General features: G+C 38.8%; 2 protein-coding genes across 2 annotated transcripts; one reads left to right on the forward strand and one right to left on the reverse strand.

The window, feature by feature from the left end:
• The first annotated feature begins 1872 nt into the window (after positions 1 to 1872).
• On the forward strand, positions 1873 to 3598 carry LOC123911347 (mitochondrial import inner membrane translocase subunit Tim13). Its single transcript, XM_045962753.1, has 2 exons — positions 1873 to 2149; positions 3180 to 3598. The coding sequence occupies exons 1-2, from the start codon at positions 2036 to 2038 to the stop codon at positions 3327 to 3329; spliced, it is 264 nt and encodes an 87-aa protein (XP_045818709.1). The 5' UTR covers positions 1873 to 2035; the 3' UTR covers positions 3330 to 3598.
• Positions 3599 to 4738: 1140 nt separating this feature from the next.
• LOC123909819 (50S ribosomal protein L11) lies at positions 4739 to 7362 on the reverse strand. Its single transcript, XM_045960733.1, has 4 exons — positions 7065 to 7362; positions 6786 to 6958; positions 6637 to 6700; positions 4739 to 5162 (listed from the first exon to the last, which is right to left on the reverse strand). The coding sequence occupies exons 1-4, from the start codon at positions 7288 to 7290 to the stop codon at positions 4954 to 4956; spliced, it is 672 nt and encodes a 223-aa protein (XP_045816689.1). The 5' UTR covers positions 7291 to 7362; the 3' UTR covers positions 4739 to 4953.
• Positions 7363 to 25961: the final 18599 nt, after the last annotated feature.

A 25961-nucleotide genomic window follows, 5' to 3' on the forward strand; every position in this document is an offset into this window, starting at 1 on the left:
CGCCCCCCGTGTTCCTCTTAAACCCCCCAAAAATCCCAAAATAACCTTGAATTTGGGGGGTTTAGGAAGCTATGGATCCTAGGATCCGAAATATATTATGTGTGGTTCGTGGAATCCAAAATAAGCCAATTATAGATGGGAACACGTTTTGGGGGGGGGGGGGGGGGGGGGGGGGGGGGGGGGGCGAAAATTGTGCTTATACGTTGGTTTGGAGTCTACAATCCACAACCAATTATGTTTGGATTCTGCGAACCGAAATGGTCACGAAAATCACAGGTTTGGATCCTGCGAACCGAAATGGTCATGAAAATCACAGGTTTGGATCCTGCGAACCGAAATGGTCACTAAAATTACAGGTTTGGAGTGTACAGTCCAAAATCAAGTTTTCTGCAGAAATTTTTTATAGTTTTGCAGGCCAACATTACATACGATAACTTCAAACATAATCAAATAAATCACAACTTCAAACTCTAAAACGTAAATTACAACTTCAAACTTCGTGTTTAGTTAATAAAACTACAACGCGGTTGTTGGCCGTTGCAAGGATATGCCCCATATCTGATTTCACAATCACCATAGTAAATCCAGCTTTTATAGCCTCTTTTTTGCACCATTCGATCATCTCATCTCGGACCTTATACTTTTCACACTTAAAAAAATAATTGGCAGTGTTAACCAAAATATTTGCGGGTTCAACTACATTAGGTTGTGCAATGTCGGGTTCATCGATGTTCGGTTTCATTTCAAACGGAGGTTCGGCCATCACAAACCCTACCTATCACAATAAATTTCAAAATTTTAAAAAGCTGTCCAGTTTGGCATGTGGGATCCGAAATGGGTTCGGATTGTATGAGCCAAACGCGACTGCGATCATAAAACCATGAAAATTGAAAAAATTAACGGTTTAAAGTGCTTATTACCTCTTGTATGACTCCGATTGAGTATTGCGCCCATCTTTGAGTGAATAAACGTTGTTTTCAAGTCTCTGATACGCCAAAAAAATCGCCCTAGCTCCAAAGCTCCCAATTGAGTGTCCAAGTGGTTATGAAAGTGCAACTTCTGAAATATAGGCTATATAGACTCTATTCGGATCCTACACACCGAATATGAGCGTTTCCGGTTGGTAAAATCCGAAATGATGCAAAATTTTAAAAATCAAAGCATTTCGGATTGTACAGTCCAAAATCAAGTTTTCTTGGGCAAATCATCAACGATGTACAAGTCAGGCATAGCCAGCCAATGGCTTGTTTAAACTGGTTTCGGATTGTATGGTCCATATCAAACAAGTTTCGGCTTCCATACTCCAAAACCGTTAAAAATAAGGACGTTCGGATTGTACAGTCCAAACCCAGGTTTTCCTGAGCAAAACATCACATACAAGGCAGACATAACCAGTCAATTGCTTGTTTAAACTGATTTCGGATTGTATGGACCATAACAAACAAATTTCGAATTCTAGAGTCCAAACGCATTTATAGGGTCAAAATGGTCACTTTGGGGGGGCCTTGGAGGAAACAATGGGGGGGAAAAAAGCAATTTTCATTTCCTTTTGCTATTGAGAAGAGGCCTATTATGTAGATACTTGTCTTGAAGCATGTGAACCCAAGGCTTATCAAATTGTTGTTGCAACCCCCAAACTAATTTACCCAACATTGCTGTGTTTCGGTATGGATATTACGTTTTTGCATATAGAAGTTAAATTACCGACTCAAATAAACTCACAAGTACAAAATATTTCTACTATTGAGAAAAAAATATTTACATTACATTTAGAAAAGAAAAAAAAATAAGTATATAACAATGCAATATAAAAAATAAATAAAAAGTGGCCTATAGAAAGTGGGCTGGACTGTTGTCGGTAATTAGGGTTTAAGCCTTAGCGATAGCGTGTCCAAAAAGAGAGTCACAAATAAATTGCTTGCTAGGGTTTTGTTTTATAAGAAGAGGATTTCTTTTTCTTTTTCTTTTTTTTTTTTTTGACTTAAAGAGGATTTGTTAAACATAGAGAAGAGAAAAGCGATTTTAGACTACAAAGATGGATTCTTTCTCAGCTCCCCCTAGTCGCGATTCGTCTCAAATAAACCCACAGGCTATCAAAGAACACTTGCAAAACGAACTTGCTAAGGAGTTTACTAAACAACTTCTTGAGGTATTCCATCTTTTCCTTTTTATTTTTATTTTTATACTCAATAGTTAGGGCATCGTTGCTGTATTTGGGGCTGTTTGGATTACCCTTTTACTTGTTGAAATTTCTCAAATTAAATAAATAAGTGATTACGTGATTGTGGATTAAGGGCCTTTTGGATTAGTTTATTTTTGAGCTTATGCAAAATAACTTATGCAAATAAATAAGATTTTATGCATTATTATAAACTTTTCAAGGCAGTTTACTAGAAAATAACTTATAAAAATACAATTTTTTTTGGTGTAAACTTATAAATTAACATAAAATTTTATTTATTTGCATAAGCTATTTTTTCATAAGCTCAAAAATAAGCCGAATCCAAACGGACCCTAAATGTCAGACTAAAAAGCTAATTTCAGCTTATAAGTGAAGTTGTTGAATCACTGTTGTTGTCCTTTAGAATATGGAAAATTGCTGAATGGATGCAATTGTTACTGATATTGTGTTTGTAATCTGGCTTTAGAAATCTGTAAAACCTTAATATTGCAGCCACAATTATAGTAGTAGATTCCAAATTAAAACCTTGAAGCTGCAATTTGATGAGATATTCTAACCTTGGTGGTTGTTCTTTTTGTTTTGGATGTTATAGTAATAGTTTACCTATCGTTACTGTCAATGTAGATTGTTAAAATACTTGTGTATATGGATGTAGATTGATTCGTCGTATAGAAAGAAATGCAGTTGTTAGACTTTCACATTGATGTGTCTGTTGTATGTAAAACATGGTGTTTAATGCTTTCGAATATCAAAAAAGTCTAAATGCAATTGGTTTGGAGGTTTCCCAACCTCTGTCAACTTACTATAAATTATTTCTCAAAGTATCCATCAAACGAAGCATCGTAGTCAGGGTAAAATAGTAAGATCCTTCCATACTTTTAGTGTGGTGTGATACAGGTATTAAGTTCTGAGTAAGTCATGGGATTGAGTATAATATGTTTGGTGTGTATTACTTTCCTCGATTGCACTTACATTCCAATTGCCATTTATTTTGCAGACGGTAAGAGAAAAGTGTTTTCTGAAGTGCATCCCAAAACCATCCTCAAGCCTCAGTGGGAATGAACAAAGTTGTGTTTCTAAGTGTTTTGACCGATATATGGAGGCTACCGGCATAGTTACCAAAGCATTATTTAGTGGAAAACATTGAAGTGGACAACCTCCTTGGTAAATCATGAAAGTTGCTCAAGTTTTAGGAATCACTTTATGGATGTTTGAGATTATGTGCTCTTTAGGACACAATTATGCATTCTATTTTGTATGCCCGGGAGTTTATGGTTGTTTCCAACTCTTTTTGTTTAATACCTGTACTTTTATTATAACTATAACTCTCTTAAGTTTATGAATGTATGCTCTGTTAAGGGCAATAAACAAGAATGTCCATTCATCATTTGCTTTATATATGCCTTTTAAATTTAATAATTTTTTTAAGTATCATCTTCATCCGATAAAGGATAAGGGAAGATATTGTAAGCACAGGGAAAGTTTAGAGTGGTCGAGAAAAACTTGTTGCATATATGTAACAAACAGGTTACATTATATTTTACTAATTGCTTATTAACTGTATGCATTATTTTGTGATCACCAAAACAGAAAAGAGAAAGATCAAGATGCTCTCGCCAATCCCTATTTTAGAATGAGCTATGCTAAATGGTACGATGAATTTTGCCTAAGAAATGCAAGAATAGCAACGTGTCAGTTTTCTTCCATAATGCCTTGAAACTATTCAATATGTGTGGAGCGGAAATCATGGGTGAAATAACCAATCAAAGCTTGCCATGATTCATTCTTGCCATTCTTGCCTTCATTTTTCGTAATGTTAAGCATTTTTCTTTTAGAATTAACAATGCAACTTGATCATGAGCCCTTTTTGAGAGCAAGATCTTTGTATCACATGCTTCGGAGGTTGCCTCAGTTGACGATTTGTATCAATATCTGCTAAACCTTGAGCTCTTTTTGAGTACCCATACCAAAGCATATGTGCTACAATGTCTTGTGACACAATGATAAGTCTGGTTGCTGAAATCTTCTGCGATGTTCAGAAGTTGAAGATTAGTTCGTGCACCAATTTTCTATCATTAAATGATGATAATTTATTTGCAGCACAGGACATAAAATACTTCACATATTTGAAGTAAACCATTTCGAGTTTTATTTTGTATACTTGCTAAAACATACAATTAATTAAAAAAAAATAAAAAAATCAGAATTCTTTTTCTAGAGAAACACAGGTTCCCACAATGTTCGATACCAACCATTGATATTAGATCAGACGGTCTACAACTATAATTCAAATAAGACTATACAACATAAACAAGTGAGCTTGCATGATATACAAGTATACACCACAATTCAAATGAGATTCTTAATTAGAATCAAACACAAAATTATAAACCACGCCAAGCACCAAATTTGTGGCTAATGCAATCATATATATAAATATCATTCAAGCAATGCGAAAGAGTTATGCTATATAGTACAAGATGCTGCCTGGTGGAATTGGACGACAGTAGAAACGAACTAACCCTACAAGGTAGTGGTGATAAAATAGAAGATAAATAATGGGCAAAACAGTAATAACAAATTAATAACAATGTAATTCGTTAGTTTCTTCGAATTTGGATTCGTAACATCCTGCATTTCCCAATATGAAATAGTAAAAATCAAATGTTCTCTTTGCTGATTTAGAAGATAAAATAGTGTACAATACATTGTCCTGTGTGATCTAGTACCGCAAGGACTTTCTTACACTTGGAAGGAAAATTGAAAAATCATTACAAAAGTTGCTTCTGTTTGGGTTCAAGAATAGGAGGATCAACATCAATTCCCATATTTGCTGCAGTGCCTGCTATAATTCTCATAGCTGAATCGATAGTCGAGCAATTCAAGTCCGGCAACTTCTCAGTAGCAATGGTACGCAACTGATCAATTGTGACTTTTCCAACTTTTTGTATTTTGGGGTCTTTTGAACCCTTTTCCACACCTACACAACAAATATAGTCGATAGTTTGAAAGAACACTGAATTCACAAATAAACAGAATATGTTTTACATTAAACACCTGATAATCTATCAAACCATAAACATAACATATCTGCCCCATTTTATTTACGCTAATCATTTCAAGACTGAATTTAAGTTCTTTATTGCACAACTGAATTTAACTTATTGAGAGCACAACACTTTAACATTATCCCCTATTAGTCTATATACATATACTGGATAAATAACCCGTCAAAAAAAATATACTGCATAAATAAAATTTCAAATATAGAAAGTTATGTTCAAGATGGGGAGATTTTAGTGGCAACGCAAAGTTCTCCACCCATTGAAACACCTAATGAAGAGAGGTTAGTCCATACCTACTGGGTGTAGCCTTGTAAGAATATCTCAAATTTGTAGTGCAAGAGAAATTTTAATATAATACAAGACACATTTTACAAAACATTGAATTAAATGTAAAATGTTATTTTGATCATATCTCAACTGTTGAGACAATGAGAATAATATACCAGTTGTTGCTAACCCTTGTTTGGAACCAGCTTAAAATAAATAGATCATACATAGGAAACTGAAACACAAAGTAAAAGCAGGCTAAAATAATTCAACATTTTTTTATCTGTCAAATCAAATGTATAATAAAGATGAAATATCAATATGGATGGCTAGCAATTTTTTTTTTTTTTTTTTGGTACATGGATGGCTAGCAATTTTAATATATAAAGAAAGTGAGTTGGTCTGTCATTAATGAATGTATTAGTTCACTTAATCTCAAGGCAGCAGAAGACCATATAGCTCACTGACTTGGATAATACTTACCTAGAATTCAAGATCCAACGATCCTTAATCTTTAATGACATTTGAGACAGGAAAGGGAAAAAAAACAATGAAAGATAGCAATGACCACTAGGGATGCGTATTGGCTTGGGACCTAGGAGTGTACTCCTCCTTAAGGTCTCAGGTTCGATTCTCTCTGGTGCCAATTTAGGTGGGCTAGTTTAGCTTCTTCAAAAATAAAAAAACTGTCGTGGTACGAGATTGCAGTTGGCCAAACATTTAATTCTACACTGCCAGAAAGTTAGAAACTGAACCTACTAGGAGCACCCACCACGTCGACCCCATAGTGTCTCATAGTTGGCCTTACAACCTATGTAGCACTGACACTTTATACTGACAATGTGTGTGAGACTCTGAGGGTCCGACAACACGTTTGTGACACCAACACGACACCTGACACTTATGATTACTGATTAACATACAATCACTTCGATTTTCTCAAACTATTACCGGTGTCTATATGTTAGTGTCAGTGTCGTGTCTGCCGTCCGGTGTGTGTGTATGTGTTTCATATCTTACAACCAGTGTCTATATGTTAGTGTCTGTGGTAAAGGGTTGAGTTATGAATTTGAAGCACATTTACATAACATAATATAAAAGGGTTATGAGATAATAATATACCAGCAGCCTTAAGCAGTAGAACAGAAGCAGGTGGAGTCTTCAATATGAAAGTAAAACTTTTATCCTGCAAAAAAACACAAAAATATAATTTAAAAAATGAAAACATAAGCAATGAAAAGAAAAAAAGAATAAAAAAGAGAGTGAATTACATCAAAAACAGTTATTTCAACAGGAATAACATAACCAGGCTTATCAGCAGTTCTGGCATTGTAATCTTTACAGAAAGCCATAATATTAACACCCTTTGAACCAAGAGCCGGTCCAACCGGTGGAGCCGGCGTCGCCTTCCCAGCTTCAAGAGCCAGCTTTATAATTCCAACAACTGCCACAACACAAAAATGGTCTTATAAATAATAATTACATCGGAAATTTATTTGCAACAAAACAAACAAATTAGGAAATTGAACTAATGAATGAAGATTACCTACCTTTCTTGGCTTTGCCACCACCGGGTTTGGGGGGAGCCATGGCAGTGATTTTGAAGCGTCTTCTAGTAGTTGGAGAATGAGTGGTGGTGGTGGGAAGGGAAAGGGGGTTTTTGTTTTGAAGAGAAACTCCAGAGGACTTTAACGATAATTTAAGCGGATTGGAAAACATTGAAGAAGAGGAAGAAGAAGAAGACAGTGAGGGAGCGCAAAAGAGAGTGGACGCCATTGAATTGCAAACAGAGTGAGAGTTGAGTTCGGATAAAATGCAGTATCCACTCTATCTATCTGTATTTTCCTAGTACTAGTTACTACTTTTTAATTTTTTTTGGGTAAAATTAATCCCTCCATATGAGGTGCGTTTCATCTGATAAAAATTAGAGGATTGTATAACTTTTATTGTATCATGTCTGATTTAGAAATTGATTATGGGAATGGACAAAAGAGGTAACAAGAGACATAACAAGATTAAGAATATGTGTCTCTCACCGAACCAGAGGACAACTTTTTGTCCATAGCGCAACTATAAAAAAATACGAGAATACACATTTTATTTTCGAATATAAAAAAATATTATTGTCATATCTCTTTCCGATATAGTTTTGTCATGTCATGTACTACTATGAAGCTCGATACTTTAAAAATGGCGAATTATCGTGTCTGATACCGATACTCGTCCAATACGTCTCAATACTCGTATCGGAAAGTATCGGGCAATTAATATTATTTCTTAAATAAAAAATTATTGATACGTGTCAGATACTTCTCCGATACGCGTATCAGAGAAGTATTAGACAATTAATGTTCTTTGACGGTAGAAATGGAGGAGAAGATACTGATACAATATGCGTTTCTTCTTAAATAGTGAATGTTAGAGTAAGATGTTCTTTATGATTGTCAACTATGTCTTTTTTTCCGATGATGTTTTTTTGGATGATACTAGTTATCTTCTTTTTGGGTAGTATTTACTTAAAGATATGTAATTGTCACTAGTTTGCTCAGTTTGAGTAATTTGAATGTTAATTTATTATCATTGTCAATTTTAGTTATGTTTATATTGATATATTAAATTTTAAATTTAATTTTTAAATAACGTATTGTGTCCGTATCGTATTGCGAATTTTGAAAATTTTCACGTATCGGTATCGTATCGGTATCGTGTCACGTATCGGGGCTTCATAGATGTACTATCTTATTCTGTCCGATACTTTTAATAGTGCTGCCTGTCCAAGTCAGAGATCGAACTCATGACTTTAATTGGTTAAGTTTCTGCATCATCTCATCTAAATATTTTTTAGTAGTACTACTATTTATTTACTCATTTTCAAGGATAGTATTTACTTATGCTAGCATTTTAAAATGGTTGATAAAAACAAATTGAAATGGGTTAAATAATTTTATACGATACTCGGAGACATTTTTCCTTTCTAAATTTAATGAATAAATTATATTATATGTTATCCACTTTATGTGTGGATAACATAGATTCCTATATAAACCAAAGTTAATGTATCTAATCTTAATTTTGCATCAAATACGTCAATTTTTATTACTAATTTTTGCTTATATTTTAGAATAGAAGTAGTTTTTTTTTCGGTATTTTTTTTTTATAAGATGATCCTTTCGTTTGAGAAAATATACATGTGGTCCAATAACTATTTTATTGGATTTAATATATAGTAAGACAAAAATACGCGATGTCCAACTCTCTGCTAGGGTTTGCGGCAGAACAACACGCGCCGCCACGGGATGAAGAGGATCAGCGAGAAAGAAGTTCAAAGAAAATTAAAGGTCCAAACAGTGCATCTGTAGTGCTGGAGGAAGGAGGCGAAGGACTGAAGGAAGGGTCGATCACGCATAAAACTGATGCGAGAGTCTCTCGATCCTATAAAGAGACTGTTTCTGGGGTTTTGACTGGAGTTGACAGCAGCAAGAATGAAGGAAGAAAGGCAGGGACTGAAGGGGTGATGGAGGAAGATGGAGGGATATTGGTTGAAGGTCACATAGAAGAACAGAAGGTGGGAGAAATTGATTGTCCAATATTCTCCTTCTCTGTTAACGAGGAGCAAAGGATACAACAACCTTGGAAACAAGGTGTGATAGTTCAATTACTGGGAAGGAAAATTGGGTATAAGGCATTGGAGAATAGGTTGAAACAGTTATGGGTGCGTAGAGGTGTGATACAAATTGTGGATCATAGCCATGATTTCTATCTTGTCACTTTTACTAGTTTGGAGGACCAATGCAGGGCACTAACAGAGGGACCATGGATGATATATGATCATTACCTGGTGGTGCGTCCATGGAGTTCTAACTTTGATCCGGCTAGTACAACTGTTACCAAAACTGCTGTTTGGGTGCGTTTCTTGTAACGACCCATTTTTCGTATTCGTATATTTTATTAAATGTTATTTTATTTATTAATTGGCTTTTATTATTTTAGTGAGCGACGAATAATTATTTAGCCGATCGTAAGTTATTAGGCGCGAGAACCTTGTTTTGGGCTTAAAGGGGCGTGAGAGGCATGGGCCTAAGCCATTTGGGCTTGGTTCATGATATGAGAAGTAGTATAAGTAGCAAGTCAAACATATGAATAGTATCATAAATTCATTTCTTTGAGTTTGAGTGAGTAGAAGCAAGATAGAGCAAGAGCTAGGGTTTTGGCTAAGAGAAAGCTTGAGCAAGAGAAGGCTTGGATCATCATCTTTGCTTAAGGTAAGAGATTAGAATTCATGATTCTTGAGTGGTAAGGAGAGGGGAGATTGTCTATGTCTCCGTTCCCGAACTCTCCCACTCAATTTCTTTTAGACTTTGATTAAGCTTTTGTATGTGAGTATGATGTTCTTCATCATCACTTTGTATGTGTTAATCACTAGCTTGATTCCATGATAAATATGTATGTGTTGGGATCATTTTTGTTAAGTTTATGAAAGTTGCTTAAAACTCAAGTAATTGGCTTGATTTTGATTGTTAGAGGTATTTGGATGTTTGGAAGGGATGATTAATGTTCCTTGATACCATATATGTTTGGAATGGCTGTTTATATGAATTTATAACATGTTTGGATGAATTTTTGAGTTGATTTAAGGTTAAACCGCCTTAGATAACTCAAGAACAGATATTTTGTTCTGGTGTGGTTCGCTAAGCGACCAGGAGTTCGCTGTAGCGAACAGGTTCGCTGAAGCTCGCCAATGCTCGCCATGAGCAGGTGACTTCCGGGTGAGGTTCGCGTAGGCTCGCTAAGCCTTCGCTCAGCGAATGGTTCGTTGAAGCTCGCCAATGCTCGCCATGAGCAGGTTACTTCCTGGTGAGGTTCACCATGTCTCGCTGAGGCTTCGCTTAGCGAGGGCCTCTGTGACAGCAATTCTTGTTGATGGTTGTAAGTGTGACTAGGCACTTGTAACATGGTTTAAGAGTATCCTTACATGATTGTTGATACATGTTGATACTGTTAATGCTTATTGATAATCGTTATATGATTGATAAACGTGTATGCAATAAGTTGTAGCTTAAAGTGAGCAATGTGATGTTTTGGCATTAAATTGTAATGTTAAGTGAATGTGTTTGAATTGTGTTTCCGCATTCATAATGAGTAGCTTCGAGCTAGAAATATCATATTGATGATATGTGTAAACATACATGCATTCATGTATATATATGTTGAAATTGGAAACTTGGGTTCCAATAGATTTAAATGGATTTTTGAGTCCATAAGGAAGCCGAGGATCGGATTAGATGAATCCATAAGATCTAGAGCTGCTATCCAGCAGGATATAAAACTGTTTAACTTATCCATGAGGGATATGAAGGTTTGGTAAGTTCCGAACAATCCGGCAAGATGTAAAACTGTTTAACTTATCCATGAGGGGTAAAAGGCAATTGGTACCACATGCATTAGTCGTGTCTAGGGATGACATGACATAGAATGATTGGCATTAGATGCATTAGGGTAAATGCGCATATATTTGATGAATGGTATGTGACATTATCTGGTTGAACTGTGTTAAACTTTATTAATTGATAACTGTTTAATACGACGTTTTGGCGTGAGTTAGAATATGTATGATATAGTTCGAAAGTGCAAGACCTTTCTTATGCTCGTATGATATGCGATTGTGTTTTCTAACTCTCTGCTTTGTGTTATTTGCTGGACCTTTGGGGGTTCAGATATTCAGGCTGAGGATTGTGCCGACGTTTAGACTGCTGTTCTAGCGTGGTGTTGAAGTACCTTTTGGTGAGGAGACTTAGCATAGATTACTCCTCTTAGTACTAGCTTTTGACTAGAGTTTGTAAATAGTGAATGCTCTGGTAATGTAACATCGAGTCGGGGATTTCGCTTGGCTTTCATCGTATATCGGTGTTACCTTTTTGTTACGCTAGTTCTTGTATAAGTGACATCCTTAGGGATGAATATGGCTTATGTATATATATATGTATATATATGCATGCTTGGTTTGATTGGAATCCGTTGTTGCTTTTCATGTTAAATTTCATGATGCTCTGTGTGTATGCTTGTGTTTTAATTACCGCGTGGCACTCTGCCTTTACACTTGTTGAAAAGTTTTTAAAATTACGTTTTTAAGGGTAGTACGGGTTAGGGTGTTACAATAGTGGTATCAGAGCAGGTCGGTTCGTGTGAACCAATTAGGACTTTTCTTTTCCCCGTATGAGCATGTGTAGGGAACACTGTTAGTACTTTCTAACGTCTAGTTGTGATTCGTTCAGGAATCATGGCTGCTGCGAGAACGAATGCCCAGATTGCGGAGGCTTTGGCCGCACTCACCAACATTGTGGTTAGAGATCATCAACCTGGAAGAGAGGTAGAGATGAGGTTGGAACGGTTCATGAAGCAGAAACCGCCAACATTTACCGGAGGTTACAACCCGGATGGAGCTCACAAGTGGCTGGAGGAACTTGAAATAATTTTTGAAGCAATGGATTGTTCCGAGGAAGGGAAGACAACCCTTGGAACATATGTGTTGCGCGAGGAAGCGAATGTGTGGTGGAAGAATGCCAAGTTGAGGCTAGGACCCGGTGGTATGGCTATACCATGGGCAATGTTTAAAAGAGAATTTTTGGTTAAGTATTTTCCTGTGGATGTGAAGAATAAGAAGGTGGTGGAATTCATGGAGTTGAAACAGGGAAATATGACGGTAGCTGACTATGCCGTCAAGTTTGAGACTTTGTGTGCGTTTAGTCCGCATTACAACACTTTGGAAGCGGAGGACGACAAGTGTGTGAAGTTTGAAAGTGGTCTACGTCCAGACATTAAGCATATGATTGGATTTTCGCAGATAAGGGATTTTGCGACCCTTGTGAACAAGAGTAGGATCTGTGATGAAGATGGTAGAGCTAAGGTGAACTATTTTAAAGCTGTGAATGACCGAAAAGGGAAAGGACAAGAGCGCGGAAAACCTTATGATAACCGCGGTAGGGGTAATACAAGTGGTGGTAAGAAGCCGGTGAATGGAAGTTGTTACAAATGTGGAGAGCGGGGTCATATGTCGTATGATTGCCAGAAGAAATTGGACAAGTGTTTGAATTGTGGGAAGTTAGGCCACAAAGCCGAAGTGTGTAGGACAAGAGTCTTTTGTTTCAACTGTGGTGAGGAGGGCCACAAGAGTATAACTTGTAAGAAGCCCAAGAAGGTGATGGGCAAGGTGTTTGCTTTGAGTGGAGAGGATGCTAGCCTTGAGGACAATCTCATTAGAGGTACGTGTTTCATCTATGACACTCCTTTAATTGCGATTATAGATACGGGAGCGACACATTCTTTTATTTCTTTGGATTGTGTGAAGCGTCTTAGTATTCCTTTAACGGATATGACGGGTAGGATGGAAATAGAAACTCCTGCTAATGGTTCAGTGATTACCCGACAAGTATGTCGTAATTGCCCCGTAACCATTTTTGATAGGCACTTTGGTATGGATTTAGTGTGTATTCCACTTAGTGGTATGGATGTAATTTTTGGTATGAATTGGTTAATCTTCAACCGAATTCATATCAACTGTCGTGAGAAGGCCGTTGTTTTTCCGAAGCCGGAGGAGAACTTGCATTTGATGAGCGGAAAGGAAGTATCGGAAGCGTTGAAAGAACATGCCGAGATGTTCATGATGTTTGCATCATTGAAACTCGAAGGAGGAGTTAAGATAGAAGAGTTACCGATCGTTTGTGAATTCCCAGATGTGTTTCCGGATGATATATCTGACGTGCCTCCAAAGCGAGAGGTAGAGTTTTCTATCGACCTAGTACCTGGAACTAGCCCGATATCGATGGCGCCGTATCGAATGTCAGCGTCAGAGTTGAATGAGTTGAAGAAGCAACTTGAAGAGCTGCTTGAGAAGAGGTTTGTTCGACCGAGTGTTTCGCCATGGGGAGCGCCAGTATTGCTTGTGAAGAAGAAAGATGGAAGCATGAGATTATGTATAGACTATCGTCAGTTGAACAAAGTGACGATCAAGAATAAATATCCACTTCCGAGGATAGATGACTTGATGGATCAACTGGTTGGAGCTTGTGTGTTTAGTAAGATCGATTTGAGATCTGGATACCATCAGATTAGAGTAAAGACGGAAGACATACCTAAGACTGCATTTAGGACGAGGTATGGGCACTACGAGTATTCAGTTATGCCGTTTGGTGTGACCAATGCACCTGGAGTTTTCATGGAGTATATGAACCGAATTTTCCATTCATTTTTGGATAGATTCGTGGTGGTGTTCATCGACGACATTTTGATTTACTCAAAATCCGAGGAAGAGCACGAAGAGCACTTGAGGATTGTTTTACAAGTCTTGAAGGAGAAGAAGTTGTATGCCAAGTTGTCAAAGTGTGAATTTTGGATGAAAGAGGTGAGTTTCCTAGGGCATATAATTTCAAGTGGAGGAATCGCGGTAGATCCTGCGAAGGTTGACGCTGTGTCACAGTGGGGAACGCCGGAATCTGTTTCAGAGATTAGAAGTTTCCTTGGTTTAGCCGGTTATAATAGAAGATTCATCGAAGGTTTTTCGAAGTTGGCTTTACCGTTAACCAAGTTGACGAGGAAAGATCAAGCGTTTGTTTGGGATGGTATTTGTGAGAAGAGTTTCCAAGAGCTCAAGAGAAGGTTGACTACTGCACCCGTGTTGATTTTACCTGATGCCAAAGAGTCGTTCATCGTGTATTGCGATGCTTCGAAGTTAGGACTTGGCGGAGTGCTTATGCAAGGGGGTAATGTGGTAGCTTATGCTTCAAGGCAACTGAAGGTTCACGAGAGGAACTATCCAACGCATGATTTGGAGTTAGCCGCAGTGGTGTTTGCTTTGAAAGTGTGGAGACACTACTTGTATGGATCGAGGTTTGAAGTGTTTAGTGATCACAAGAGTCTGAGATACTTATTCGACCAGAAGGAGTTGAATATGAGGCAACGTAGATGGCTCGAATTCTTAAAGGACTACGATTTTGAATTGAGTTATCACCCCGGAAAAGCCAATGTGGTGGCCGATGCATTAAGTAGGAAAACTTTGCATATGTCATCATTGATGGTGAAAGAGTTAGAGTTGATTGAAGAATTCCGAGACTTGAGTCTTGTGTGTGAGGTTACTTCTTTAAGTGTGAAGCTTGGAATGTTAAGATTGACGAATCCTTTTCTCGAAGATATTAAAGAATGTCAGAAATCGGATAAGAAATTGATGGAGAAGATGGTACTCATCAATGAAGGCAAGGAGACCAATATCAAGATTGACGAAAGTGGAGTAATGAGATTTCACGGAAGAGTTTGTGTACCGGATGTACCCGAATTGAAAAGAATGATCATGGAAGAAGGTCACAGAAGTGGTTTGAGTATTCATCCTGGAGTAACCAAGATGTATCAGGATTTGAGGAAGTTATTTTGGTGGCCGGGAATGAAGAGGCAAATTTCTGAATTTGTTTATTCCTGCTTAACTTGTCAGAAATCGAAGATTGAGCATCAGAAGCCGTTTGGTTTGTTGCAACCAATGTTTATACCCGAATGGAAATGGGATAGCATTGCAATGGATTTTGTGGGAGGTTTACCGAAGACCAAGAAAAGTAACGAGGTGATTTGGGTAGTGGTAGATCGTCTGACGAAGTGTGCTCACTTCATTGCTATCAGGAAAGGTACTTTGGTGCCTAAGTTGGCCGAGATTTATGTGGAGCAGATTGTGAAGCTACATGGTATTCCAACAAGTATTATTTCGGATAGAGATCCGAGATTTACTTCCAGATTTTGGGAAAGCTTGCAAGAAGCTTTAGGAACGAAGTTGAGGTTGAGTTCAGCTTATCATCCTCAGACAGATGGTCAGTCGGAGAGGACGATACAATCCTTAGAGGATTTGTTGAGGGCGTGTGTTTTGGAGCAAAACGTGAATTGGGATTCTTGTTTGCCGTTGGTAGAGTTTACATACAACAACAGTTACCATTCTAGTATCGGAATGGCACCGTTTGAGGCTTTGTATGGGAGAAGGTGTAGGACACCTCTGTGTTGGTATGAAACTGGAGAAGGTACAATTCTTGGACCAGAGATTGTACAAGAAACAACAGAGAAGATTCGGATGATTCGTGAGAAGATGAAAGCGTCTCAGAGTCGACAGAAGAGTTATCATGATAAGAGGAGGAAGGACATTGAATTCCAAGAGGGGGATCATGTATTCCTACGAGTTACATCGACTACTGGAGTAGGACGTGCGTTGAAGTCAAGGAAGTTGACATCGAAGTTCATTGGGCCGTTTGAGATTTTGAAGCGAGTTGGGAAAGTTGCGTATAGGATTGCATTACCGCCATCATTGGCGAATTTGCACGATGTTTTTCATGTATCACAGTTGCGCAAGTATGTGTCTGATCCGACACACGTGATTGAATCGGACGATGTTCAAGTGAGGGATGACTTGACCATCGAGACTGTGCCTTTGAGAATCGAAGGGAGAGAAGTGAAGAGGTTGAGAAACAAAGAGATTGCATCCGTGAAAGTCGTGTGGGGAGGACCGGCTGGTGAGAATGCGACGTGGGAGTTGGAAAGCAAGATGAGAGATTCTTATCCCGATCTGTTTCTACGTAATTTCGAGGGCGAAATTCTTTTAAGGGGGGTAGGATTGTAACGACCCATTTTTCGTATTCGTATATTTTATTAAATGTTATTTTATTTATTAATTGGCTTTTATTATTTTAGTGAGCGACGAATAATTATTTAGCCGATCGTAAGTTATTAGGCGCGAGAACCTTGTTTTGGGCTTAAAGGGGCGTGAGAGGCATGGGCCTAAGCCATTTGGGCTTGGTTCATGATATGAGAAGTAGTATAAGTAGCAAGTCAAACATATGAATAGTATCATAAATTCATTTCTTTGAGTTTGAGTGAGTAGAAGCAAGATAGAGCAAGAGCTAGGGTTTTGGCTAAGAGAAAGCTTGAGCAAGAGAAGGCTTGGATCATCATCTTTGCTTAAGGTAAGAGATTAGAATTCATGATTCTTGAGTGGTAAGGAGAGGGGAGATTGTCTATGTCTCCGTTCCCGAACTCTCCCACTCAATTTCTTTTAGACTTTGATTAAGCTTTTGTATGTGAGTATGATGTTCTTCATCATCACTTTGTATGTGTTAATCACTAGCTTGATTCCATGATAAATATGTATGTGTTGGGATCATTTTTGTTAAGTTTATGAAAGTTGCTTAAAACTCAAGTAATTGGCTTGATTTTGATTGTTAGAGGTATTTGGATGTTTGGAAGGGATGATTAATGTTCCTTGATACCATATATGTTTGGAATGGCTGTTTATATGAATTTATAACATGTTTGGATGAATTTTTGAGTTGATTTAAGGTTAAACCGCCTTAGATAACTCAAGAACAGATATTCTGTTCTGGTGTGGTTCGCTAAGCGACCAGGAGTTCGCTGTAGCGAACAGGTTCGCTGAAGCTCGCCAATGCTCGCCATGAGCAGGTGACTTCCGGGTGAGGTTCGCGTAGGCTCGCTAAGCCTTCGCTCAGCGAATGGTTCGTTGAAGCTCGCCAATGCTCGCCATGAGCAGGTTACTTCCTGGTGAGGTTCGCCATGTCTCGCTGAGGCTTCGCTTAGCGAGGGCCTCTGTGACAGCAATTCTTGTTGATGGTTGTAAGTGTGACTAGGCACTTGTAACATGGTTTAAGAGTATCCTTACATGATTGTTGATACATGTTGATACTGTTAATGCTTATTGATAATCGTTATATGATTGATAAACGTGTATGCAATAAGTTGTAGCTTAAAGTGAGCAATGTGATGTTTTGGCATTAAATTGTAATGTTAAGTGAATGTGTTTGAATTGTGTTTCCGCATTCATAATGAGTAGCTTCGAGCTAGAAATATCATATTGATGATATGTGTAAACATACATGCATTCATGTATATATATGTTGAAATTGGAAACTTGGGTTCCAATAGATTTAAATGGATTTTTGAGTCCATAAGGAAGCCGAGGATCGGATTAGATGAATCCATAAGATCTAGAGCTGCTATCCAGCAGGATATAAAACTGTTTAACTTATCCATGAGGGATATGAAGGTTTGGTAAGTTCCGAACAATCCGGCAAGATGTAAAACTGTTTAACTTATCCATGAGGGGTAAAAGGCAATTGGTACCACATGCATTAGTCGTGTCTAGGGATGACATGACATAGAATGATTGGCATTAGATGCATTAGGGTAAATGCGCATATATTTGATGAATGGTATGTGACATTATCTGGTTGAACTGTGTTAAACTTTATTAATTGATAACTGTTTAATACGACGTTTTGGCGTGAGTTAGAATATGTATGATATAGTTCGAAAGTGCAAGACCTTTCTTATGCTCGTATGATATGCGATTGTGTTTTCTAACTCTCTGCTTTGTGTTATTTGCTGGACCTTTGGGGGTTCAGATATTCAGGCTGAGGATTGTGCCGACGTTTAGACTGCTGTTCTAGCGTGGTGTTGAAGTACCTTTTGGTGAGGAGACTTAGCATAGATTACTCCTCTTAGTACTAGCTTTTGACTAGAGTTTGTAAATAGTGAATGCTCTGGTAATGTAACATCGAGTCGGGGATTTCGCTTGGCTTTCATCGTATATCGGTGTTACCTTTTTGTTACGCTAGTTCTTGTATAAGTGACATCCTTAGGGATGAATATGGCTTATGTATATATATATGTATATATATGCATGCTTGGTTTGATTGGAATCCGTTGTTGCTTTTCATGTTAAATTTCATGATGCTCTGTGTGTATGCTTGTGTTTTAATTACCGCGTGGCACTCTGCCTTTACACTTGTTGAAAAGTTTTTAAAATTACGTTTTTAAGGGTAGTACGGGTTAGGGTGTTACAATAGTGGTATCAGAGCAGGTCGGTTCGTGTGAACCAATTAGGACTTTTCTTTTCCCCGTATGAGCATGTGTAGGGAACACTGTTAGTACTTTCTAACGTCTAGTTGTGATTCGTTCAGGAATCATGGCTGCTGCGAGAACGAATGCCCAGATTGCGGAGGCTTTGGCCGCACTCACCAACATTGTGGTTAGAGATCATCAACCTGGAAGAGAGGTAGAGATGAGGTTGGAACGGTTCATGAAGCAGAAACCGCCAACATTTACCGGAGGTTACAACCCGGATGGAGCTCACAAGTGGCTGGAGGAACTTGAAATAATTTTTGAAGCAATGGATTGTTCCGAGGAAGGGAAGACAACCCTTGGAACATATGTGTTGCGCGAGGAAGCGAATGTGTGGTGGAAGAATGCCAAGTTGAGGCTAGGACCCGGTGGTATGGCTATACCATGGGCAATGTTTAAAAGAGAATTTTTGGTTAAGTATTTTCCTGTGGATGTGAAGAATAAGAAGGTGGTGGAATTCATGGAGTTGAAACAGGGAAATATGACGGTAGCTGACTATGCCGTCAAGTTTGAGACTTTGTGTGCGTTTAGTCCGCATTACAACACTTTGGAAGCGGAGGACGACAAGTGTGTGAAGTTTGAAAGTGGTCTACGTCCAGACATTAAGCATATGATTGGATTTTCGCAGATAAGGGATTTTGCGACCCTTGTGAACAAGAGTAGGATCTGTGATGAAGATGGTAGAGCTAAGGTGAACTATTTTAAAGCTGTGAATGACCGAAAAGGGAAAGGACAAGAGCGCGGAAAACCTTATGATAACCGCGGTAGGGGTAATACAAGTGGTGGTAAGAAGCCGGTGAATGGAAGTTGTTACAAATGTGGAGAGCGGGGTCATATGTCGTATGATTGCCAGAAGAAATTGGACAAGTGTTTGAATTGTGGGAAGTTAGGCCACAAAGCCGAAGTGTGTAGGACAAGAGTCTTTTGTTTCAACTGTGGTGAGGAGGGCCACAAGAGTATAACTTGTAAGAAGCCCAAGAAGGTGATGGGCAAGGTGTTTGCTTTGAGTGGAGAGGATGCTAGCCTTGAGGACAATCTCATTAGAGGTACGTGTTTCATCTATGACACTCCTTTAATTGCGATTATAGATACGGGAGCGACACATTCTTTTATTTCTTTGGATTGTGTGAAGCGTCTTAGTATTCCTTTAACGGATATGACGGGTAGGATGGAAATAGAAACTCCTGCTAATGGTTCAGTGATTACCCGACAAGTATGTCGTAATTGCCCCGTAACCATTTTTGATAGGCACTTTGGTATGGATTTAGTGTGTATTCCACTTAGTGGTATGGATGTAATTTTTGGTATGAATTGGTTAATCTTCAACCGAATTCATATCAACTGTCGTGAGAAGGCCGTTGTTTTTCCGAAGCCGGAGGAGAACTTGCATTTGATGAGCGGAAAGGAAGTATCGGAAGCGTTGAAAGAACATGCCGAGATGTTCATGATGTTTGCATCATTGAAACTCGAAGGAGGAGTTAAGATAGAAGAGTTACCGATCGTTTGTGAATTCCCAGATGTGTTTCCGGATGATATATCTGACGTGCCTCCAAAGCGAGAGGTAGAGTTTTCTATCGACCTAGTACCTGGAACTAGCCCGATATCGATGGCGCCGTATCGAATGTCAGCGTCAGAGTTGAATGAGTTGAAGAAGCAACTTGAAGAGCTGCTTGAGAAGAGGTTTGTTCGACCGAGTGTTTCGCCATGGGGAGCGCCAGTATTGCTTGTGAAGAAGAAAGATGGAAGCATGAGATTATGTATAGACTATCGTCAGTTGAACAAAGTGACGATCAAGAATAAATATCCACTTCCGAGGATAGATGACTTGATGGATCAACTGGTTGGAGCTTGTGTGTTTAGTAAGATCGATTTGAGATCTGGATACCATCAGATTAGAGTAAAGACGGAAGACATACCTAAGACTGCATTTAGGACGAGGTATGGGCACTACGAGTATTCAGTTATGCCGTTTGGTGTGACCAATGCACCTGGAGTTTTCATGGAGTATATGAACCGAATTTTCCATTCATTTTTGGATAGATTCGTGGTGGTGTTCATCGACGACATTTTGATTTACTCAAAATCCGAGGAAGAGCACGAAGAGCACTTGAGGATTGTTTTACAAGTCTTGAAGGAGAAGAAGTTGTATGCCAAGTTGTCAAAGTGTGAATTTTGGATGAAAGAGGTGAGTTTCCTAGGGCATATAATTTCAAGTGGAGGAATCGCGGTAGATCCTGCGAAGGTTGACGCTGTGTCACAGTGGGGAACGCCGGAATCTGTTTCAGAGATTAGAAGTTTCCTTGGTTTAGCCGGTTATTATAGAAGATTCATCGAAGGTTTTTCGAAGTTGGCTTTACCGTTAACCAAGTTGACGAGGAAAGATCAAGCGTTTGTTTGGGATGGTATTTGTGAGAAGAGTTTCCAAGAGCTCAAGAGAAGGTTGACTACTGCACCCGTGTTGATTTTACCTGATGCCAAAGAGTCGTTCATCGTGTATTGCGATGCTTCGAAGTTAGGACTTGGCGGAGTGCTTATGCAAGGGGGTAATGTGGTAGCTTATGCTTCAAGGCAACTGAAGGTTCACGAGAGGAACTATCCAACGCATGATTTGGAGTTAGCCGCAGTGGTGTTTGCTTTGAAAGTGTGGAGACACTACTTGTATGGATCGAGGTTTGAAGTGTTTAGTGATCACAAGAGTCTGAGATACTTATTCGACCAGAAGGAGTTGAATATGAGGCAACGTAGATGGCTCGAATTCTTAAAGGACTACGATTTTGAATTGAGTTATCACCCCGGAAAAGCCAATGTGGTGGCCGATGCATTAAGTAGGAAAACTTTGCATATGTCATCATTGATGGTGAAAGAGTTAGAGTTGATTGAAGAATTCCGAGACTTGAGTCTTGTGTGTGAGGTTACTTCTTTAAGTGTGAAGCTTGGAATGTTAAGATTGACGAATCCTTTTCTCGAAGATATTAAAGAATGTCAGAAATCGGATAAGAAATTGATGGAGAAGATGGTACTCATCAATGAAGGCAAGGAGACCAATATCAAGATTGACGAAAGTGGAGTAATGAGATTTCACGGAAGAGTTTGTGTACCGGATGTACCCGAATTGAAAAGAATGATCATGGAAGAAGGTCACAGAAGTGGTTTGAGTATTCATCCTGGAGTAACCAAGATGTATCAGGATTTGAGGAAGTTATTTTGGTGGCCGGGAATGAAGAGGCAAATTTCTGAATTTGTTTATTCCTGCTTAACTTGTCAGAAATCGAAGATTGAGCATCAGAAGCCGTTTGGTTTGTTGCAACCAATGTTTATACCCGAATGGAAATGGGATAGCATTGCAATGGATTTTGTGGGAGGTTTACCGAAGACCAAGAAAAGTAACGAGGTGATTTGGGTAGTGGTAGATCGTCTGACGAAGTGTGCTCACTTCATTGCTATCAGGAAAGGTACTTTGGTGCCTAAGTTGGCCGAGATTTATGTGGAGCAGATTGTGAAGCTACATGGTATTCCAACAAGTATTATTTCGGATAGAGATCCGAGATTTACTTCCAGATTTTGGGAAAGCTTGCAAGAAGCTTTAGGAACGAAGTTGAGGTTGAGTTCAGCTTATCATCCTCAGACAGATGGTCAGTCGGAGAGGACGATACAATCCTTAGAGGATTTGTTGAGGGCGTGTGTTTTGGAGCAAAACGTGAATTGGGATTCTTGTTTGCCGTTGGTAGAGTTTACATACAACAACAGTTACCATTCTAGTATCGGAATGGCACCGTTTGAGGCTTTGTATGGGAGAAGGTGTAGGACACCTCTGTGTTGGTATGAAACTGGAGAAGGTACAATTCTTGGACCAGAGATTGTACAAGAAACAACAGAGAAGATTCGGATGATTCGTGAGAAGATGAAAGCGTCTCAGAGTCGACAGAAGAGTTATCATGATAAGAGGAGGAAGGACATTGAATTCCAAGAGGGGGATCATGTATTCCTACGAGTTACATCGACTACTGGAGTAGGACGTGCGTTGAAGTCAAGGAAGTTGACATCGAAGTTCATTGGGCCGTTTGAGATTTTGAAGCGAGTTGGGAAAGTTGCGTATAGGATTGCATTACCGCCATCATTGGCGAATTTGCACGATGTTTTTCATGTATCACAGTTGCGCAAGTATGTGTCTGATCCGACACACGTGATTGAATCGGACGATGTTCAAGTGAGGGATGACTTGACCATCGAGACTGTGCCTTTGAGAATCGAAGGGAGAGAAGTGAAGAGGTTGAGAAACAAAGAGATTGCATCCGTGAAAGTCGTGTGGGGAGGACCGGCTGGTGAGAATGCGACGTGGGAGTTGGAAAGCAAGATGAGAGATTCTTATCCCGATCTGTTTCTACGTAATTTCGAGGGCGAAATTCTTTTAAGGGGGGTAGGATTGTAACGACCCATTTTTCGTATTCGTATATTTTATTAAATGTTATTTTATTTATTAATTGGCTTTTATTATTTTAGTGAGCGACGAATAATTATTTAGCCGATCGTAAGTTATTAGGCGCGAGAACCTTGTTTTGGGCTTAAAGGGGCGTGAGAGGCATGGGCCTAAGCCATTTGGGCTTGGTTCATGATATGAGAAGTAGTATAAGTAGCAAGTCAAACATATGAATAGTATCATAAATTCATTTCTTTGAGTTTGAGTGAGTAGAAGCAAGATAGAGCAAGAGCTAGGGTTTTGGCTAAGAGAAAGCTTGAGCAAGAGAAGGCTTGGATCATCATCTTTGCTTAAGGTAAGAGATTAGAATTCATGATTCTTGAGTGGTAAGGAGAGGGGAGATTGTCTATGTCTCCGTTCCCGAACTCTCCCACTCAATTTCTTTTAGACTTTGATTAAGCTTTTGTATGTGAGTATGATGTTCTTCATCATCACTTTGTATGTGTTAATCACTAGCTTGATTCCATGATAAATATGTATGTGTTGGGATCATTTTTGTTAAGTTTATGAAAGTTGCTTAAAACTCAAGTAATTGGCTTGATTTTGATTGTTAGAGGTATTTGGATGTTTGGAAGGGATGATTAATGTTCCTTGATACCATATATGTTTGGAATGGCTGTTTATATGAATTTATAACATGTTTGGATGAATTTTTGAGTTGATTTAAGGTTAAACCGCCTTAGATAACTCAAGAACAGATATTCTGTTCTGGTGTGGTTCGCTAAGCGACCAGGAGTTCGCTGTAGCGAACAGGTTCGCTGAAGCTCGCCAATGCTCGCCATGAGCAGGTGACTTCCGGGTGAGGTTCGCGTAGGCTCGCTAAGCCTTCGCTCAGCGAATGGTTCGTTGAAGCTCGCCAATGCTCGCCATGAGCAGGTTACTTCCTGGTGAGGTTCGCCATGTCTCGCTGAGGCTTCGCTTAGCGAGGGCCTCTGTGACAGCAATTCTTGTTGATGGTTGTAAGTGTGACTAGGCACTTGTAACATGGTTTAAGAGTATCCTTACATGATTGTTGATACATGTTGATACTGTTAATGCTTATTGATAATCGTTATATGATTGATAAACGTGTATGCAATAAGTTGTAGCTTAAAGTGAGCAATGTGATGTTTTGGCATTAAATTGTAATGTTAAGTGAATGTGTTTGAATTGTGTTTCCGCATTCATAATGAGTAGCTTCGAGCTAGAAATATCATATTGATGATATGTGTAAACATACATGCATTCATGTATATATATGTTGAAATTGGAAACTTGGGTTCCAATAGATTTAAATGGATTTTTGAGTCCATAAGGAAGCCGAGGATCGGATTAGATGAATCCATAAGATCTAGAGCTGCTATCCAGCAGGATATAAAACTGTTTAACTTATCCATGAGGGATATGAAGGTTTGGTAAGTTCCGAACAATCCGGCAAGATGTAAAACTGTTTAACTTATCCATGAGGGGTAAAAGGCAATTGGTACCACATGCATTAGTCGTGTCTAGGGATGACATGACATAGAATGATTGGCATTAGATGCATTAGGGTAAATGCGCATATATTTGATGAATGGTATGTGACATTATCTGGTTGAACTGTGTTAAACTTTATTAATTGATAACTGTTTAATACGACGTTTTGGCGTGAGTTAGAATATGTATGATATAGTTCGAAAGTGCAAGACCTTTCTTATGCTCGTATGATATGCGATTGTGTTTTCTAACTCTCTGCTTTGTGTTATTTGCTGGACCTTTGGGGGTTCAGATATTCAGGCTGAGGATTGTGCCGACGTTTAGACTGCTGTTCTAGCGTGGTGTTGAAGTACCTTTTGGTGAGGAGACTTAGCATAGATTACTCCTCTTAGTACTAGCTTTTGACTAGAGTTTGTAAATAGTGAATGCTCTGGTAATGTAACATCGAGTCGGGGATTTCGCTTGGCTTTCATCGTATATCGGTGTTACCTTTTTGTTACGCTAGTTCTTGTATAAGTGACATCCTTAGGGATGAATATGGCTTATGTATATATATATGTATATATATGCATGCTTGGTTTGATTGGAATCCGCTGTTGCTTTTCATGTTAAATTTCATGATGCTCTGTGTGTATGCTTGTGTTTTAATTACCGCGTGGCACTCTGCCTTTACACTTGTTGAAAAGTTTTTAAAATTACGTTTTTAAGGGTAGTACGGGTTAGGGTGTTACATTTCTCAGGATTACCAATTGAATATTATGACTCACGTATCCTTCACTTCATTGGTAATCGTATTGGTAAGACAGTCAAAGTGGACAAAAACACTTTGCTTCAGGAGAGGGGTAAGTATGCAAGGTTATGTGTTGAGGTTGATCTGAGCAAACCACTACTTGCAATGTTTGAATTGAAGGGAAGACACTATAAGGTGGAGTATGAAGGTGAAATCTGGCACGCAGTGAACACAATGCTGCACAAGATGCTATAGCACACGTTGCAGCACGACAGTCGCAGAACACAGTAAATAAATAAATAAATTGCAGAACAATAAATAAGACAGGAAATTGTTAACCCAGTTCAGTGCAACGTCACCTACTCTGGGGGATACCAATCCAGGAATGAATCCACTATAATAGCTCTAGTTCAAAGCCCTCGACCAACACCCGGTACTTGACTTATCACCTAGACACTACCAATGCAATCCTATCTAAGAACCTCTTAGATAATGAGACCCCGTCCCAAATTCCCTCTAACAACACATACCATGTTGCTGTCAATGATAATAATCAGGATGGAGACACTCTCCTAAAAACTAGACCACACACACTAACTCCGTGCTTAAAAACTTAGGAGCAGCTTACAATAAACAACACAAACCCAGTCCTAAACTTGCATCAGAATGATACAAGAAAGGCTCACAAAAGACACACACACTAAACCTTAAAACGCACGCTTTATGAAATACAAGGTTTAGAAAATCGCAAGCACAATAGCCTTGAGGCTTCACATATTTATAGTCTTCAATTGTCTTGATGGGCAAGTTAGGTCTTCAGACTTGTACAGCTGTGAGAATTGCGGCCAA

This window comes from Trifolium pratense, linkage group LG2 (genome assembly GCF_020283565.1).
Source record: "Trifolium pratense cultivar HEN17-A07 linkage group LG2, ARS_RC_1.1, whole genome shotgun sequence".
NCBI classification, from domain to species: Eukaryota; Viridiplantae; Streptophyta; class Magnoliopsida; order Fabales; family Fabaceae; genus Trifolium; species Trifolium pratense.